Source organism: Leiobunum rupestre, chromosome 10 (assembly GCF_980474605.1).
Source record: "Leiobunum rupestre chromosome 10, qqLeiRupe1.1.hap1, whole genome shotgun sequence".
Classification (NCBI taxonomy): Eukaryota; Metazoa; Arthropoda; class Arachnida; order Opiliones; family Sclerosomatidae; genus Leiobunum; species Leiobunum rupestre.
Genome location: NC_143393.1, coordinates 19,494,905 through 19,516,151, shown reverse-complemented (window position 1 = coordinate 19,516,151; position 21,247 = coordinate 19,494,905). Strand labels below are relative to the sequence as shown.

At 36.4% G+C, this 21,247-nt stretch overlaps 2 protein-coding genes across 2 annotated transcripts; both read right to left on the bottom strand.

The window, feature by feature from the left end:
• Positions 1-812: 812 nt before the first annotated feature.
• Positions 813-2,477, bottom strand: LOC149924964 (zinc finger MYM-type protein 1-like). The gene has a single exon (XM_090161682.1). The coding sequence runs from the start codon at positions 2,475-2,477 to the stop codon at positions 813-815; it is 1,665 nt and encodes a 554-aa protein (XP_090017808.1).
• Positions 2,478-17,810: 15,333 nt separating this feature from the next.
• LOC149924963 (uncharacterized) lies at positions 17,811-19,098 on the bottom strand. The gene is made up of 2 exons (XM_090161009.1): positions 19,046-19,098; positions 17,811-18,983 (listed from the first exon to the last, which is right to left on the bottom strand). The coding sequence occupies exons 1-2, from the start codon at positions 19,086-19,088 to the stop codon at positions 18,100-18,102; spliced, it is 927 nt and encodes a 308-aa protein (XP_090017135.1). The 5' UTR covers positions 19,089-19,098; the 3' UTR covers positions 17,811-18,099.
• Positions 19,099-21,247: the final 2,149 nt, after the last annotated feature.

The window sequence follows — 21,247 nt, the reverse complement described above, 5'->3', positions numbered from 1 at the left end:
GTAGGATTTTTAAGCCTTTCCATGTTAAAGGGGCTCCAAAGTTCGGTGGCAAAAAAAAGAAAATTGAGCATGCTTTGTCATTCCCCCCAACCCCTCACTCGGCCTTGGCAGAGGCGAGCAGAGTCAACCGAAAATTTCGCACTTTACCAGTCGCGTCGCCAGGGTTTCAATTGGGGGGGGGGGGGGGGGGCATTCTGGGCCAACGTAATTATAATATCCAAATCCTTTATTCCTTAAATAATTATATGCGGTGACAGATGGTAATAAACTTCTTCAACTACTTACGATTTTTATGTGAAATGATTTACATTTAAATGAAAAACAATTTTATTTTTTTTATTAAAATATGCATTTTGTATATCAATTAGTTTAAATTATATTTAGATGTTTGCACTTCGTCCATCGTCAATAGAATTTTTTTATTTGTAAACATATTTAATGAGAGTGAGAAATTTGTGAGTGGAGGAATTTAACCCGTCTAGAGTGCTCGGATGCGGAATTCGTCAATTACGCAGTCGATGCAAATATTACAAGATTCCTCTTTTTCGATTGTTTGAGAGCTAAAGATGAAAGTCGAACTTGACCCATAGTGTTTCTTAAGTAACGTTTAACCCGTTTCAAAAGTGAAAATTTGCGTTCACAGACAACAGATGTCACGGGAAGTTATAGAGAAATTTGTAACATTCTACCAATAAATCTCCGTTCCATTTCATTTATTATTCTATCCAATGAAGCGTAGTAGATTCCAATTCTTAAAGTTTGGTTTGATTCCTCCGTCCGTTGTCTAGTTAGTTCCGTTATCACAAAACTACTCATCGACTTGGGTAAAGTTTTTTCCGCTTTGGTCGACCCCTCGTTAAAGAACTTGCTGTTGCCACAGGAACTACCTCCGATTCGAAATCCACCTCGATATCGATATCCTCTGCTAGCTTTTTCGCTTCGTGAAGAAGATTTTTATACGCATCCTCATTTCGAAATCCTCTTAGAGTATCTATCACTGCTTGCACCGCCATAATAGCTTGGGATAGGTCAAAATTGGTTGATTGAAGTTGACTATTTAAAAGTTCAGTGTTAGAGAGTATTTTCTCAAAAACAAGCAAAGTAATTATAGTGGAAAACTTTCGAAGAAAAGTGTATAATCCGAGAGCCTTACATCGCTCGGAGCCATCCTTTGGATCCTCCAAATACTGCAACAAAGCCAGGTACGTTTTCTTAACTGCCTTTATCGACCTAATTTGGCATGCCCAGCGTGTATTGCTAAGAGCTTGAAGTTCAGTACAACCTAATTGTAATTCTTGCTGGATTTCTCGAAATTTCCTATGTGCTATGCCTGAAATTGAGAAATAAGAATGTACGCTGTTTAAAAGATCAAAAAAATCCTTGGCTTCTTGAATGTCGTTGCACGTGTCAACCAAAACCAAGTTGAGTCGATGCGCGTAACAATGGACGTAAATCGCCATTGGGTGGTCTTCTTTAAATTGCGTTTGTACCCCTTTACAATTACCGCTCATGACGCTAGTACCATAGTATCCTTGGCCCACGCAAATGGCGGAATCAAAGCCGTACTTTGATATTCTATCACAAATGGATTTTTTAATTCCAGCCGCTGGTAAGTCTTGGACTTCTTGAAAGCACAGAAATAGTTCGACAATTTTACCATTTGAAAAATAACGAACGCAGAAGCTCATTTGTTCGAGTTTACTAATATCCCGTGTGTCATCACACATAATTGAATAAAATTGAGCTTCTTTAATTTCCGCAACAATTTTGTTAGATATAATACTAGCAGAAACTTCAATTAAGTCGTTTTGACTCAGAGAGTCAAGAGATTCATCGTGTCCACGTTGAGCTATTCCTTGTCTAGCAGTTAAAAGTATTATTTCAATGACTCTTCGAAGGTACGAACGGTTCTTCAATATTTGCTGCAAATTTGCGGTAACCGTTTGTGTGACTACCGATCCCGACTTACGAGTTTCCTGGAATCCTGTCCATCTCTCCAGCGCAATCAAATGCGTCTGTGCAGTTTCGTGCTCTTTGAATTTTTCTATGGCTCGTTTCCAGTTTCTCATTCCATTTGACTGAAATGTTTCCTCCTGTTTACCGAAATTAGTTTTAAAATGCCTGTACGCGAAACAAAATGCTGCATCTTGGCTTTTGCTATATTCCAACCATTTAAAATTTTTATACCAGGAACCGTTAAAAGATCTTTTTCGCTTGCCGAATTCACTGGAGGGAAACAGAAATGGAATTGGTTGTCGACGATCCTCATACGGAGATTTACTTAAATCTTTCAATTCACTCGCTGCCTTGCACTGTCCCGAAACACTGGTGTCCGTTTCGGTAACACAATCATTACCATCCTCGAATATTTCACCGTTACCAATTTCCCCAACAGAACCCACCTCATCATTCTCATTCTGATTATTAATAGGGTTAAACGATTCACCTTTCGGTTTTCGAACTACGAACTTATCCATGACTTCCTAATTAATAAATTTGTTCGGGTTAGGGTTTTTTCCATTTTCGAAAAAACTAGTGTCACCGTCACCGTACAGTGTCATATTAAATTATTTTGTCTAGAAATGCGAAGGATTACCTGGAATTTTAGTAGATATTAAGATTATTTCATGAAGCGAGTTACGCGAATCCCAAATGTGTATTTGGACTAAACTAAATGGTTCAGAATTTAGTAACACCATGAATGAATATATTAAAATAGAGTCAGTGATTATTTATTTTGATATACGATCAGGGCCCCACTCAAATTGTTTTTTTTTATTGGAAAAATATTATATTTCTAAAAATATAGGACTTTATAGGACTATTTTTCAAAATTATAGGATTTTATAGGACTATATATGCCATGTTATTTACGAACATTTTGCATTTAAAAACAAAATATATATTTAGTGAAATAAATATTTTATTCCCACTTAAAAATAGAAACAATTTAACCATTTTATCACAAAAGTCAGAAATGGTCGGTCGCGAGTTGTCGGTAAAAAAACCCATCGTTTTCCACCTTTACTTTAGTCACAGCTGACAGTCGGACTTCCTATAAGATATATTTATGCGACATCGTACCTATGGCCAAATTAATAATTAATTAATTAATAGCCTATTAAACAATTACAATAGCTTATTAAACAATTATAATAGCTTATTAAACAATTACAATAGCTTATTAAACAATTACAATAGCTTATTAAACAATTACAATAGCTTATTAAACTTTTACAATAGCCTATTAAAATAATCTTTTTACATTAATTTACTTTTGTCTAATAAATCACTGTAACTTGGAGACGCGTTTAGTTTGCTAAGCCTAATTCTCCGTTTAAAATTTTGCGTCAATTTCGCGCGAAACAACATCACCTGAAAGTAAAATCCACGTAACTAAATTCACAAATCAGAATGATATACGTGGATTTTGCTTTCAGGCTTTAATGATTCCCACAGCTAGAGATAGATGGCAACATCGTCGAGTGATAACGTTTCAGATTTGAAGCTAAATTTTTGTCCCGCGACTTCCAGATTTCAATTGTACCCATAGATATAGGAAACGTATAAAAAGGTCTAGATAAAATATTTCAACGGAGGTGACAGCAAGCAGAAACGCGTAATTTCTGCAGGTTATCCTTATAAGGCGCTATCAATCGGTAAGAAAGCTCGTGCTATCGTCGCGAAAGCCATTGCCTCGTGCTTAAAAATTATACTAAAAGTCACCAACAGAATGGTGTCTAAAGACTACGGCCTGCGAAAGGTCAAGCACGTAGTACTAAAATGCTAAGAGAGCTCGTGCTTTTGGTCACGTGCCTTCCTCGGTGTCTGCTAGGTGTCAATTCCGTCGGGTCAGTCCATGTCAAATCGAGAGGTTGGGAGGTACTACCTCACCGATTTGTACATCAAATTTTGGTGCGTAAGTAGCCTTGAAATAATGACCATTTCCAAAATTTTGGCCCTCTATCGATAAAATTGGCCATTTTATGAACAATTGAAATTTTCCCACACCAAAGGCTCCGCCGACCCAAAAATCAACATTGTTGGCCATATCTTTCAGCGAAATACCTTTAAACTATCGCAAATTTGTTTTCTATGTGTATTTTGGACAAGGAATCGTATTCTCGCTTCAAAAATTACCTGCAGATATTGGTTTGGAAGATATTAACGTTTTCGGGGGTCTAAGAAACCCCCAAAAAAACGGAAATGACGTCACCTTCGATTTTTTTAATTTTTTTATATTTTTTAGCTATTGACCAAAGAAGCACACATTTAATGTTTCAACAATGAGAAATGTTTGGTTAAAAATTTATAAGAAAAATTCTAGTTCGAATTGAATTTTTGATTCTGTTGATAATAGAGATAATTTGTGAATGACCTTGAAAAAGGTGTTCAAGGTCATCAAAATTAACTTTATCGATAGGCCATTTAAATGGTAAATGTGCCCTGAAAGTTTGAATTATATGGCACTTTTAGTTTCAGACTTATTATACCTGAAGTGTTTGGTCATAGACATTATTCATTTAGAGTTAATATAATTTCGAAATAAACTCTTTACATTGAACATAGTTCAGTTTATGTTAAACAGACATGGTCCAAGTGGACGCACTTAAGGGTCAATAATTCTAAAGCTAATAATGTCAAGTAAATGAAACTTTCAGGGCACATTAACCATTTAAAAGCCTCAGCGATAATGTAAATTTTGGTGACCTTCAACACCTTTTTCAAGGTCATTCACATATTATCTCTATTATCAATAGCTAAAAAATATAAAAAAATGAAAAAAATCGAAGGTGACGTCATTTCCGTTTTTTGGGGGTTTCTTAGACCCCCCGAAAACGTTAATATCTTCCAAACCAATATCTGCAGGTAATTTTTGAAGCGAAAATACGATTCCTTGTCCAAAATACACCTAGAAAACAAATTTGCGATAGTTTAAAGGTATTTCGCTGGAAGATATGGCCAAAAATGTTAATTTTTGGGTCGGCGGAGCCTTTGGTGTGGGAAAATTTCAATTGTTCATAAAATGGACAATTTTATCGATAGAGGGCCAAAATTTTGGAAATGGTCAATATTTCAAGGCTACTTAAGCACCAAAATTTGATGTACAAATCGGTGAGGTAGTGCCTCCCAACCTCTCGATTTGACATGGACTGACCCCGTATTTTATGTTAGGCTTAGACGCCCCGTAATTTATTTAGACCTTTGTATACATTTCTTATATCTATGATTGTACCGTGGAGGATGGAAATGATACGCAGTATTGTATTCCTAGATTGTACCTCTATTTATTCCCAACTCAATGAGTAGTTCAAGCTCTCTCTGGCACACGAGACCTTCTTAAGCATATCTTCAAATCATCAAATGCGTTACTCACCCACGGCCAACTTCGATCGTGGCATCGCGTGATCGAAGTTGGCCTTGACACTTCTAGGTTTTAGTAACGATAATTCGTCTCCGATAATTCTGATCTTCCTTATAACTAAATATTATTTAGTTTTGGTTTTAGTAACGATAATTCTGATCTTCCTATGGTTAAATATATTCTGACATTCTGGAAAAGAAGAGACGGATAGAAAACGTCGGGAGTATCGCCAGAACTAGTTAATTAGAAATAGAAAAGTCTGCTTGTCATCTATATCTCATGCTTCTATCCACTTAATTGTTTCGCCTCCACCATCATAGCCAGATCTATGCCTAATCACAAATGTCTCTAACCTTTTCAAACTATTAGACCTAAAGAAAAGTTATTATTTCTTGTGTTTTTTTATTTATTTATTAATTTTTATTTTTATTAAATTATTGTTTATTACTTAAGTATTACTTATTATCATATGCTACTGTTGTGCTCCCACATTACTGTCGGTGATGCTGCTCCGATTCAAAGGAGTGCACGTTTGTACGGTCAATAAATAAACCTTTAACCTTTAACCTTTAATAAACTAAGTAACATAAAATTGAAACAACTGACAAGTGAGTATATTCAACACAGTGTATTGAATAGGCGCTTAAATCAAAGATTATCTATACTACGTATAAATAAAACATATTCAAGGAAATCGCCAAGAAGTAATATATCAAAGAGCCAGGACCTGCAAGTTACTATTTATATAGTGCTTAAGAAAATAATGGAAAGTTTTCACCTATAAACAGAACGTCGAGATTTTGCTCAGCCCTAAAGCCCCTAATACGTCAAAAAAAGCTACCTGATTAAAAATAAACACTTGTAGCATAACGTACAGGTGAAAAGTTTCCATTATTTAATCAAGCACTATATAAACAGTAACTTGCAGGTCTTGGCTCTCGGAAAAATTACTTCTTGGAGATTTCCGTGAAGAAGTTTTATTGAAGCGTCTATTGTAGTGAAAGCGCATGGTGATAAATTGTTCGTAATTGATATACAGCCCTGAAACTTGAATACACGTGCCTTGAACTACCTAAATTATATTTAAGAAAAAAATATACTGAAAAAAGTTTATAAGCAAAACTCCCGCTAGTTTCCTAGGACGGGGCATCATTGTTTGTGTGTTTTTAAAATTATTTATTCTAAGTTGCATCGCATCTCCGCAACTTTACAAATAAATCATTGTAAATCGCGTGTAGCTCGGGTGGTAAAGGTGGTAATGTTATGAATTTTTTTATGGTGATACGTGTCATAGAACCACTTACAACCTGGTATGGAACCACATTGAGATATTTGTTTTACTTGACGTTTTTTACGATTTTAATTTTTTCTCTATAGGGAAAAATCGTAAATCGCGTGTAGCTCGGGTGGTAAAGTTGATAAAGTTATATTTTTTTTATGGTGATACGTGTCATAGTACTATACTTAAAACCTGATATGAAACCACTTTGGGATATTTTTTACTTCACTTTTTTCTTAAATTTCTAGTTTTTTTTTAAATATTTGAGTATTACGTCTAACTAATAAATAACAAAATTTTCAAATTCAACTTAAATTGTCTACGTTTATTACATACTTAAAGGGGCTCCAAAGTTCGGTGGTAAAAAAAAATGGGTATGCTTTTCATACCCCCCAACCCCTCACTCGGCCTTGGCAGAGTCAACCGTAAATTTCGCACTTTACTAACTTTACACACATTTTGCCACCGAACTTTGGAGCCCCTTTAATATGTTTTTTTTTAAAAACAATTACAATTATTATAAATTTATAATTATAAAACATTACTGCATTACTTGAATATATTCTACGGGTAAGACCTAGGATGCGAAATTTTCTTAACTATCACAATTTCCTTCACAAGTGCACATAACCATGTGTTTGGTAAATCAGGAGAAAGCGGGAAAAATTAAAATTTTAAATATATCGATGTGGTTCCATATCAGGTTTTAAGTACTATGACACGTATCACCATAAAAAAATTCATAACTTTACGACCTTTACCACCCGAGCAACACGCGATTTACCAATTTTATTTGTAAAGTTGAAATGTGGTGCAAACACAAATAAACCAAGATGCCCCCGTCCTCGGAAAAAGCGGGGTTTTGCTAATAAACGTTTTTCGAGTAGGTTTTTTTCTTAAAATAAAAATTAGGTAGTAGGGAGTATAGTTCAAGGCACGTCTATAACAATTTTCAGAGCTGTATATCAATTCCGAGCAATTCGGGTGTTTTTGTAACCAGGCGCTCTTAGCGTAGCGTTTTAGGAACCTTGCAATACGCCCAAGGTCCGACGAGAAAATTACACAATTGTGTATTCTCACAAATAATATAAAACTATGTTACTGTATTATAAATGAAATGGCAATTTACGATAGTTTACCAACAAATAAGTCTGAAATTCAATTAAATACCAGACGAATTTACCAGACAGCAAAAGCAGGGCCGTAGCCAGGTCTTCGAGGTAGAGCGGGTAAGCCGTTTCATAGGAGGGGCGAATAGTAAAAACCCAAGGTCCGTAGAGAAAAATACACTATTAAAATCAAATATTGCTTCAGATATCCAGGGACTATTTTAAAATGTTAGATCGTAAATATTTCCATAGTATTAGCTTTCGTTTAATGGATAAAATTCTTACTTTTCAGAATAACCAGCAACCGGAATCCATATACCTCCAATTGGAATGAATATCCTGCAGTATCGCGTATGGTAAGATCACTCTGACGGCTTTGGCCCGCCTACGAGATAAACAAGACGTACGACGGTCAGAATACACACAATCCTTCTAATGTGTTAAGTTTGTTTGAGTTATTCACAGCAACCTGCAACGCCGGTATCACATCACAACCAAAATATATCCACGGTCACACATATATACATATTTACTATTATTTGTTACTTCTAGTCATGCTTTGAAAGCATCGAAGATTCCCTCGATCAGTGTCACTCTTATTTTTTACTTCTGATCAAACTTATTTGTTACTACTAGTATGCCGTTGAGTATCACACTTATTTCTTCTGGTTATACGACAAAGACTAGTTAGATCAGTTTCATACATATTTGTTACTTCTGATCACACTTATTTGTTATGTTGAGTGTCACACGTATTACTTCTGGTCATTTGTTACTTCCGGTCATACGTTGTAAGCATCGCGTATTACTACGATAAGTGTCACACTTATTTGTTACTTCAGGTCATACGTTGTAAGCATCGCGTAATACTCCGATAAGTGTCACACTTATTTGTTACTTTTGGTCATATTAGAACGGCCTCCGATAAGGGGCACACGTATTTGTTACTTCAGGTCATACGTTGTAAGCATCGCGTATTACTCCGATAAGTGTCACACTTATTTGTAACTTCTGGTCATAAGTTGCAAGCATCGCGTACTGCTCCGATAAGTGTCACACTTATTTGTGACTTTTGGTCATACGTTGCAAGCATCGCGTACTGCTCCGATAAGTGACACACTTATTTATTAATTTTGGTCATATTAGAACGGCCTCCGATAAGTGTCACACTTATTTGTAACGTCACACTTATTTGTTACTTCAGGTCATATTAGAACGGCCTTGGAAAATGCCAGAGATAAATTCGCGTATAGTCTATATAACCACGCGTAATTCCAATGTTTTAAGTTGAGGTGGGTACGTATACGCTATCCAAAAAAACTTACTTAGAATTAAAGTTAAGCAACATAATTGCAATTCTAGGTTATATGGAAACCTCAGCTATTCAAAAATATAACTTTCATGAAAATCGGACTTAAATTAAGGAACGTTATGTCGACTTTCAGGCGGAAAAATAAAACCACGAAAATTGGGGTCCGGTAAATTACCCTGAAAACTGTACTTAAATTTAATATTTACTGATATAACCGAAGTTGTAGTTCAACTGAATCCTAACCTATCCAATAATATATTTTTTAACGTTATCGGACTTAATTTTAAACAAAATATCTACCACATAAAGCGAAACCACCGAAAATAGTAAATTGGGCAAATGCCCAACTTCTAGGGCTCCGATTTGAAAACTTTATGGGAGGCTATCAATGGCGATGCATGTACACTCGAACGAAATATCAATGACTTTTCTAGCCCTAACCGTTGAAGAGATATGCGCGACACGGCGGCATCGGCATCGGCAACACTGTACGTGAGACTAATAATACACACAAATCCGTAGGATTGTGTGTAAAAACCCGTCGGCACGCGCTCCCCCTTCACTTAGTTGTTTGTTAAGTTAACATAGTGACGTCAAAAAAACCGTCAGCCACATCGAGACGAAAATCTGCCGCGATAAGCATTCCAAGTAGAGGTATGGATTCCTGCCAGAAATATATACAGGAGTCGTGGTACTGTTGTAGGATCTGACGTGTAGCGTCTTCCTGTTGCCCCTGGAGAAGTTCTGCGAGTTCAATCTTTGAAGTCTTAAGACGGATGCACACATAGCCTTCGCGCGCGAAATTTCGCTGGAAAATCGCGTCGCGTCGCGTGACTTAAATAGAATGGAAGTCATGGCGCATGGGCGCGTGCGTGAAAATTCGCAGGCGAAATCGCTTGCGAACCGTATGTGTGTTTGGGCCTTTAAGTGGAAGATCATACAACTGTTTTGAAGTGAAGATGGTCTGTTTCCAACATAAACGTTGTTCCGATGACGAAGTCTTCAAAACGTTTACACGCCCAGGTCAATGCATAAGCTTCTTTATCAATTTGAGCTCTGTCGGTGACAAAGATTTTGAAGCGTACCATCAAGTTGTTCTTGTTTAATGAATGCTCCAATTCCATAGCTTGAGGCGGCTGCAGATACTGTCGTAAGTTTCTTTGGATCGTAGACACCCAAGACCGGTTTACTCGTCAATGTATCTTTCAGAAATTTAAGGGCTTCTTCTTGGCTTGGACCTCATATCCAGCCATTCTTTTTATTTAGTAAACTGTTCAATGGTTGTAGTCACTCGGCCACGCATGGAATGAACGTCCCCAGATAGTTCGTCATTCCCATCAATCGTCGTAATTCTGGAACGTCAGGTGCTGGTTTCATCTCGGGAATAGTTCGAACCTTCTCTTCGTCAGGTCGGATATTGGAACCATCTATGATGTGACCCAGAAACTTGACTCTTTGACGTTATTCCTTGCTAGTCTCTCGAGAACTGTTTTCAAACTATTGTCATGCCCCAGACTAGGATATCGTCTTGTAGACAGATTGTGGTGCTGATTCCTTCGATGTAAGTAGACATTTCACTTTGGTAATGTTCAGACGCTGACGTTAGACCAAATGAAAGGCAGTTGCAGCAGTATCTTTCAAATGGGGTGATAAAAGTCGTTAGTGGTATTGACTCAGGATTTAAGTGTACTTGCCAATATCCTGAGTTGCAATAGAAAAGATCTGAGCTCCGGCCAATCGTCCAAGCGTATGATCAACCGCTGGTATCTGATAGATCTCTCGTTGAACGTGATTGTTAAGTGCCGTAAAGTTCATAAAGATCCACAATTCTCCAGAATCTTTCATCACCACCACCATCGGAGCGCAGCAATCTGTGGCTTCTTCTATTTGTCTGTACTTAGTCCTGTGAACAGTTTCGGGTACTCCTCCACTGGCTTGATATTTCACAGTTCGGTTAGTTGTACCTCTCCGATACGTTGGATGACGCGAAGACCTTCACTGCAGCAGTGGAACATGTAATCGTAAAGCTTGTCATAAATGACGGTGTTTTGGTTTGATAGTTTCACTTCAACCACGCTTTTGCAGTTGAGAATAGCCTTTCCAGGTCCAAATATCGGTCAGATTTCTCAAGTGGTATATCTTGAAAGAAATTATCATATAGTTTGCATGATATAACACATACTTCGGCATCTGTATCTAACTTGAATCGAACTGGTACATCGTTGACTCCAATATCGATCAAACACTGTTTAACAATAATAATCAGCTAAGCTAATACCCAATGCACCACCTTAGGCCCTTTGTATCCGTGACTTCGCTCAAAAACGCCTGATGTCAACGTTCCAGCTGTACTGGATATAGCTTCCGTGGTAACCTCACGGGCTGCAGATCCCAAGCATACTCGCTCGTAGTGGCCAACCTTTTTGCATTTTCTGCAAACTGACTTGTGTGCTGGACAATTTTTTCGGCTATGTTTCTCGAGTCTTCCGCATTTCTTGCAAGGTAGTAAGGACAGCGGCGGCGATCGCAAAAATTATGGTGGTGGCTCGGCTGATTTTTCATATAAAATTTATTTACATCAAACTAAAATAATATTAATGTTTAATTTCTAAAAAAGTGTTTTTCTGATATCTGAAACGTCAATGAATTCATTTATAGTTAATTCAAAGTCGTTGTCTTCGGATAATTAACATATTTTGGTAAAGCTGTGTACGCGACGGATAAATTTCGGGTTAAACATTTTATAGGACTCAAACTTATGCTTATTTTTTATGTATCCTTCCTTAGTAATATAAAATATTACATTTTAATACATTAAAAACAATAATTTAAAATTGGTCTTGGGGCTTTCTGCACAAATATTTTTCAGTGGGGGCTCTGCGCCTACTTTTTTCTCTTTGGGGACACTGGCCCCGGAGCCCCCACGGGATCGCCGTCCCTGAGTAAGGATGAATTATACAGGGTGTTTTGAATTGCTCTGACTGAGCATTGTTTTTCAGAAACTGCAAGAGATAGAGTTGCGAAATTTTCAGGGTATTATTTCTAGAGTGGGATTGCTTTAAATCCTAATGTCCGAAAAATTGGAAATAATTTCGAAAAGAGAAACTAAGCCTAAACATGAAAAATTTCAAAACGAGTTGCGTAGCAACTGAAAACCGAATAGGGGGATAGTGGTGAAGATTAGTATATACGCTGTGTAAAGTTAAAAGGAACCACCTATGGACTGCATTGCAATTTTCAGGGTATTATTTCTAGAGTGGGATTGCTTTAAATCCTAATGTCCGAAAAATTGGAAATAATTTCGGGTTTTTTTTTAAATATTTTATCACCGGTAGGTGTTAGAAAAAAACGTTTCAATGAGAAAGTTGTAGAGTGCTGTCGAAAATGTTCAAAGAAATTGGTTTCATTGGAAAAGAACACTTTTTCACGACAATATGAGCTGATGAAAAAAAAACAAGCTGTCCATAGGGGCCAATAGCCTTCGCATTTTTGTACGTAAATGAAAGAAATGTCTGAAAGATTTAATTGAACATTTTATTCGAATAAACATAAGAATTTTACAAGCGAGGTTCTATGATACCTCCGTTTGCCGCGATACATGTTTTGGCACGATGAAGCTTGTTTTGAAACAAGCGTCTGATCATATCAGGAGGACAAGTTCGAAGGCTGCAATGATTCGGTGACGCAAATCTTCGATGTTCTCAACGGGCGTCACGTAAACTTGTGCTTTGATGAACCAGAACCCCCACAAGAAAAAGTCCATCGGAGTTAGGTCCGGAGACCTCGCAGGCCATCAAACTTGACCGTTCCTGCCAACAAAACTCTGAGGGAACTCGTTGTTAAGATGCTCCACTAGACATCTATGTACGTGGGGTGGTGCGCCGTCATGTTGGTACCACATCTATCTGTAAACTTCCAGCGGAATATCTTCTAAAGCGTCTGCTATTTCGTTCTGCAAAAGTGCCAAGTAGCGTTGTCCATTAAGACGAGCTGGGAGGAAAAATGGGCCAATACCTCGATCCCGGAGCAAACCCGCCCAAACATTCAGTCGAAGTTGTTGTTGATGATGGTGAGGAAAACCCCGGTGAAGATTTTCGTCACACCACCTGAGGGTGTTTTGATGGTTGAACGGCCCATCTCTCCCTAAGAAACACTCGTCGGTAACCAGCATTTGATTGATGCAATTTTGGTTCTATCGGACATGGTTATTAGTCAGTTGCAGAAATCAAATCTACGTTCCATATCTCCTTCGTGCAGAGCTTGGTGGAGGGTCGCTCAATTCATTTACAAATGAAAGAAATCACGTTAAAAGATTAAATTCCTTAAAAAAAAGTACATGTAATTTACCAACACGCCAATTTAGGTCTACAGTAGGCCTAAAAACGTATCAGCCGGCCAACTACGCACAAAGGTCAAGTTTTCAATTAGTATTTAATGTGAAATCTTTTTGTCTTCAACCATTCTCGAATGTTTATTGAGTCCAATCAACATGCCATTAAATTATTCTCGTGATCAGCGTGCTTTTATGGTCGAGTTATTTTATGGTAAAGTCAATCGTAACGCGCATAGGGTTAGTGAATTGTTCACCGTTCGATATCCAGATAGAAGACCAAGCCACAACACCGTTCTTGGAGCTGTTCGTGACTTTCGGAAACGTCAATCCCAGATTTCGTGGACCAGGTCGTCAAAACATCAACATGGAAGACACCCGTTCCAGCCTATTTTGTTGCGTATCCTCGAGCAAGCGTCAGAGGTGCAAGCGACGATTTCGGATTATCGATGAACTACGTGTGTACCACTCTTCACAATCACAACTTCCATCCAGCGACCCTCCACCAAGCTCTGCACGAAGGAGATATGGAACGTAGATTTGATTTCTGCAACTGGCTAATAACCATGTCTGATGAAAACCCAAATTTCATCAATCAAACGCGAAGGCTATTGGCCCCTATGGACAGCTTGTTTTTGTCATCAGCTCATATCTTCGTGAAAAAGTGTTCTTTTCCAATGAAACCAATTTCTTTGAACATTTTCGACAGCACTCTACAACTTTCTCATTGAAACGTTTTTTTCTAGCACCTACCAGTGATAAAATATTTAAAAAAAAACCCGAAATTATTTCCAATTTTTCGGACATTAGGATTTAAAGCAATCCCACTCTAGAAATAACACCCTGAAAATTTCGCAACTCTATCTCTTGCAGTTTCTGAAAAACAATGCTCAGTCAGAGCAATTCAAAACACCCTGTATAATTCATCCTTACTACCTTGCAAGAAATGCGGAAGACTCGAGAAACATAGCCGAAAAAATTGTCCAGCAGAAAATGCAAAAAGGTTGGCCACTACGAGCGAGTATGCTTGGGTTCTGCAGCCCGTGAGGTTAACACGGAAGCTATATCCAGTACAGCCGGGGTGTTGACATCAGGCGTTTCTGAGCGAAGTCACGGTTACAAAGGGCCTAAGGTGGTGCCTTGGTTATTAGCCTAGCTGATTATTATTATTAAACAGTGCATGATCTCCTACTATAACATGAATTAGATAAGCCACCCGCAAGGCCAACGTCCGAACACCGCACAACCATCCATTATGTGATATTACTAATAAATAAACACAGGTGGCATACGTGTAACATATTATTTAAAAATTACAATCACACCGTTGCCTATTGCAGTTGCGGGTTAATTGGCGTTGAGCGATACGATCAAAAAACGTGTTCTTAGTGGATTCTTGATGCTTTGTAAGGTTCGATAAAATGTATTAGTTCCTACTGGATCTGTAAGAGGTTAGTTTTCGAGATGATTCGTCCTTCAATTTCATATTTGCTGAGTTCAGACCATGATATATTTTTATTTTGCTGAGTCCAGGTGTACAACGAAAATGCATCGTTGAAAAGGCTGGCTGGAATTCCAGAAGCTTTTTCTACATACCAGGTCTTTAAAGGGAATATAACCTCAGGTTTTAGGTGTGGAACACCAACCTTCGACCTTTTCCCGCTCCCTCCTATGACTTTAGATATTTTTGGCGCTGTTTAGTGACTTCCCGCCAAAATTGCTTACATAAAAAAGCATAAAAAAAATAAAAAACGACTTGAGGTTATATTCCCTTTAACGCGTTGTTTTTTCTATATGGCTTGCCGATTGACCCGATTCTTATTTAAATATCATTGTATAGGGTTTGATTATACAAGTTAAGTTTTCATATCGGGTTTATTGAGGATTTGATCAATTTCTTTATCCAAAGTAGGTAATTCAACCTTTTTTTCTTCCGTATTTCCGCTTTCCAGCTGAAAATAGCGATGCTAAAAAAAATGGGAGAAAACCTCCTTTTTGAACCAATATATATCTTCTTTAAAAAAGGGTAACATAATTATTGTTAAGTTAAAAGTAACTACCTATGGACTGCATTGCAATGCAGTCCATAGGTGGTTCCTTTTAACTTTACACAGCGTATATACTAATCTCCACCACTATCCCCCTATTCGGTTTTCAGTTAATGTTTAGGCTTAGTTTCTCTTTTCGGTGTTATAGTCGCGAGCCAGATTTCCCGCACGGTACTAACGAGTCCCAAATAGGACGAAACCGGTCTACCGTTGGAATTCCTGGCTTTTTTATTTAATTTAATTTAATTTAGTTTTTCACTTGAAGACCTATTTGGTCCGAGTTTCGCGTCTTTTTGTTTGCTCGAAGACCTATCGGTACGAGCTATTAGTAAGTTTTTTTTAATTTCTTCAAATTTGTTTAGGGTTTAGCTTTATTATCCCTTTTTTAATAGACTAATCTACTTATTCGCTAATTATAATTAATGTTAACCGACGCAAAGTAGCCAATGAGCAAATATCGTCAACCCAAATAACTAAATCAAATTACACTGAACAACAAAGAAAATGTTTCGGGCTCAAAATTAGCTGATATTAATGTATTTTTGTCTGCTGAACACGAATATGACAATAAAAAATGTTGGTTAGCTCTCTCAAAAACTAGAGCTAACCGATTGTTTTGAGCCCGAAACATTTTCTTTAATATTCAGTGAATTTATTTAATTAATTTAATCAAGATTGTTAAAAGCAAGCGAAACCACCAAGGGGGATTTCGGTTAAGAACTAAGGAACCCTTTATATGCAGTCGAATGCTCTACTACTGACCAATTTCCCCTTGCGTGCGGCTGCTTCGTTACGATTATCATTTTACTTCGAAACATTAGAAACAGCCCATAATATATTAATTGCTATCTATTATGTATTAATGTCTATGTATTATGTATTAATGTCTATGTATTATGTATTAATGTCTATGTATTATGTATTAATGTCTATGTATTATGTATTAATGTCTATGTATTATGTATTAATGTCTATGTATTATGTATTAATGTCTATGTATTATGTATTAATGTCTATGTATTATGTATTAATGTCTATGTATTATGTATTAATGTCTATGTATTATGTATTAATGTCTATGTATTATGTATTAATGTCTATGTATTATGTATTAATGTCTATGTATTATGTATTAATGTCTATGTATTATGTATTAATGTCTATGTATTATGTATTAATGTCTATGTATTATGTATTAATGTCTATGTATTATGTATTAATGTCTATGTATTATGTATTAATGTCTATGTATTATGTATTAATGTCTATGTATTATGTATTAATGTCTATGTATTATGTATTAATGTCTATGTATTATGTATTAATGTCTATGTATTATGTATCTTGGAAACGGTAGTTAATAAAAAAAATTCATTGCCATATTCGTTTTTCTTGACCCAAAAATAGTCAGAAATAGTTCAATTGGGTTAGGAAACATTCCAAAACATTTTTTTTTGTTGTTCAGTGTTATTTACTAGAAATTAGTTTTTCCACAAGAGATTTAAAGAAGAGTACTAAGGCTATCCCAGAAGCATCGAGGTCAGTGGAGGATTTCACGTATTACACGAGGAGCTAATTCCATACTTAAAGTTAGTTGTTAATATTGTAGGTGTTTCGTACCTAAGATTTTGTAAAATAGAAGAAGCCAGTGTGATAAAAATAAACAATTTTCCAGCCATTATTATGGTAGTAATAATATAATTTATTTATAACCTTCTTACAATAAATTCGTTTTTATACTTTCTAGAGATACGTATGATACGTAGAACAAGGAATACTCTTCATTTATTAAATTCGGATTGATAGTTTTTACAAAAATTGCGGCCATTTTTCAAGATGTCGGACGGTATAAAACGAATGAGGTCGAATTACTAATTTGTTCCAATTATTGTAAACGTTCTTTCAATATTCCAAAACGGACACCGAAGGGATATCGAAATATTTATGGTTCTATAACTAGCGGTAATTACCTATCTTCCGTCCGCCATCTTGGATTAAAAATGGCGGGGTTGATTATTTTATCCCTGATATGTGTCAAGTGTATTGATCAAGTTTCAGAACTTTAATACATAAAGCCGGGCACAATTTTAAACTTTTCACCTCCCATTTTAAGAACAATTGTATATTGTAATTTGTGACCAGTTTTGACCAATTTCCCACGAGGGGATTTGAAGAGTCATTTAGGACTATTTTTCAAAAGAAATAAATTATATTTAATTTAATTTAATTATTTTTAATTTTTAATCGACTGGACTAATTATACAATTTATACTTCTGTTTATATACCATAAAATGCGAAAGCTTAAGTGATTAATCGAACGATAATATTCATAGTTAATATAATTTACAATTAATTTAGTTATTCACAATATAAATATATTTAGTCACTAGTATACTAATTAAAAAGACAAAGACAACGATATTAAAAAATGCACAATAAAAGTTTATTTAAAACAAATAAATATTAGTTTCGAACACGGTATTTAAAAGGCGCATTTAACGTGTCCTAAACTAGTCGGGTCTAATATTTATTTGTTTTAAGTAAACTTTTATTGTGCACTTTTTAACATCGTTGTCTTTGTCTTTTTAATTAGTGTGTAACACAAGTACCTAATATTATTTTAATTAGTCACTAGTTCAAAATTGTTCCCAAATCTTATTTCTTCAGTTGGTTCAAAATATTTCTAACCTCTTTTATCCAAACTTGAGGCAAACCCTGGAACCAATTTAGGTCGATGTCCCAGATTTTCTCACTGAATTTCCCTCCCATATCTTTCTGGAGCCTCCGAGATAATTTATCGCACACCATTTCACGAATGGCATTCCGCAAGATGGCACTCCTGTCTGCTGTGGGAGGCAACCAATTCGGATCGGTCCAGCCGGGATAGGCTTCGTGGTGCGGGTTGGTAGTGGTATGGCGCTGAACGGTGCGATTCCAGAGACCGGTGTCCAGTCCGTCCTCGAATTTATCGGCGTAGGAGACTAACATGACCGGATCTAGCTTGTCTATGTCGTGAACCTTACTTTCCCTTTGACCTTGAACCACGAAGGGCATACCTTTCGTGGCCATGACATTAGAAACGATTTGAAAATAGTAGGAATGGGTGACGAAATCTTCGAAGGGGTTCAAAAGGTGGTTTTCCTCCAGGTCTTTAACCGCGCTGGTGGCGGATTCGGTGGATGGATGTTTGGATTGAATCAGTCCACTAATAATCTTCAACGTTCCTTCCAGCGCTGTTCTTGTCCATCGCGTCAAGTTCCTCTTGAAGTCCGCGGCACGGTGGCGTCTCTTAAGTAGCTTCTCCTTGATTTCCGCGGGATAATGACTTAAGTCTTCGGAAAACAACGTTTCGATTGCTAAATCGGGGCAATCGTATAGTTTGTGAATGACATCATTGACGTATGTTTTCCAAAACGACTCGAAGCCGGGTACGCTATTGTCAATGGATCCCGACTTTCCTACTTTGATCAAATCCCTTGGAAAAACTTCCAATTTTTCCTTGTTTAAACTTTCATATTCGTTAGACGCGAAACAACATTCTGAAATGTGTGGTCAATGGTATTAAGGACGTGTTTACCATTCAAATAATGCATATACTTACCATAAATAACTATTATAAACGTTACTCGAAGCAAAAGCGACATTTTAAACTTACGTTAGTTCGAAAATACCTTAGTAGCGATTCGATACTTCAACCACACAATAATAAAATAGAGTTTTTAATCTGTACAGATAACCCTTATCTACCTGTATTGAAGGTTTCACGTACCTTTTAGTTCAATTATTAAATACAAGATATATTCGTCGATAGACTTTGTTTCTTTCTACATCCGCCATTGACCCTCACTACATCCGCCATAGACCATCAGTACATCCGTAATTGACCCTCACTAAATCTGCTATTGACCCTCACTAAATCAACATTGACTCACAGTACATCCGCCATTGACCCTCACTACATCCGCCATTATCGCCACCATTTCCAGAAACTTTTCTAAATTTAAAATACGTAGATTATCTTTTCATCTATTTTAGTTATCTTTTCTAAAACAAACCATTGTTTGTAGAGAAATTACGAAACGTCAATGTTGCTTTACTATACCATTTATAATAGGGTAATGACAATTTGTAGCTTTAATTGTGGCTGCCATCTAGGAGCAACAAACACAGCACCCCACACAAGGAGAGCGCAACCCGTCAAAAGTCGTGCATTTTCTTGCGTACATTTTTCATTGGTTAGACGCTTTAGCGCCTGCTGCCGTCGGAAGGGGAAAATTCGGAAATTGTCTTCCCCCTTTCCGTAAAACGTGCAGTGTAAAGGTTCGTCCAATGAAATTTGTACACAACACTGCGTTAGCGTGCTTAAAGGCTAGCTGCGTACTCCTTGTGTTTGTTGCTCCTAGCTGGCATGATGGTATACATTTTTTTATCTACAGGTAAAAGCATTGGTGACGTTAATAATAATAATAATAATCAGCTAGGCTAATATCCAACGTTCTAGGATGTCATACAGCCAAGTCCGTATAGACCGGTTAAGCCACCACTTGAAACCGTGTAGGTGAAACTTGTAGCTGAGTGTAGACGTAGCTTTATTGTCTACATCACGTTTTCGAGGGATGGCTTAAAGTGTCTATTATTGGTACCACTCTCACCATGGAGTGAAAGAGGTAGTGTTCAGACAGAGTTTCAGTTGAGGTGTATTTTATTTGACTTACAAATTCGTTACAAGATACTTTAATTTATAAATGGCATTAGTGAGAAATTATTTAAAAACAAAAAATAACTAGCCTTTTCTAATTATAAATTACTACATTATGGATATGATAGCTAAGTGGTGGATTTGTCTAATAGAAGACGGTGTTGAGAGTTTTATAGGACTAAATTACCTAAAGCGATCTTTAACTGTATCTACTTGCGAGCCTACTTTCTTATTTTGTTTAAGATAATTTGAGACTTCTTTTTGGTTTTAAAAGGGTTAAGTTTTATTTTGAACTAAAAATTCCTCCTTTAGGAGGGTTGACTCTTTAGAGTCCGAGCGAGCTTTTTTTCTCACCTAGTTTTTACGACGTTTCTGGTCATTCTGGTTTTATAAAGGATGGGGTATTTCCCCTAAATACTAGGACGGTCCCATTGAGCCGCCCCCCGTTGCCTCCAATATCCGGTCTTCGTCTTTCGGGTTTGCAAGGCAGGGATGGCTCAACGTTTTCGCCACGGAAAAACCCAGATTGGCACTTTCGCGTTTATACATTTTACAAAAGAAAATTATTACAAAAGAAAATTCTCGAATTAATTTTCCATGGATATTGCCATTTTTAAAAACAAATAATACACTAAAAAAAATACAACATTTTACAAATTAAAAATAAACACATTTCAATTAAACAATAATACACAATTTTAAACTAATTACACAAATACAAAGATATTTAACAGACGGTTTGTAGGTTGTTAAAGATAGTATTTTTTTAAGGTAATTTAAATATACACACCATTTAAATATTGTGTACAATCTAATCTGTTACAAGTTTCTAAAAATGTTCTGTTCAGATAAATGTCACCTTAGTTATTTGATTTTAAAATTTATTTTATCCAAAGATAATCGATAAAATATTTTAATTAATTTATGTAATTTAATTACTAGTCTAAAACTTTAATGATATCAGTTTCTTAAACTACTATATTTGTAGGAAAAATATTCAAATTAAAAATTAGGTATTCTCGAATTTGTTCAGAACAATTTTTCCATTACCTCTTCAGTTATTGTTTAATAAATCTTGTCAAAACAAACCAAAACAATAAATAT

Coding starts and splice junctions, on each gene's coding strand:
- LOC149924964 (XM_090161682.1), bottom strand. CDS start 2,477: ATGGATAAGTTCGTAGTTCGAAAACCGAAAGGTGAATCGTTTAACCCT.
- LOC149924963 (XM_090161009.1), bottom strand. CDS start 19,088: ATGTCGCTTTTGCTTCGAGTAACGTTTATAATAGTTATTTATG. Junction 18,984..19,045: donor GTTTATAATAGTTATTTATG/GTAAGTATATGC, acceptor CACACATTTCAG/AATGTTGTTTCGCGTCTAAC.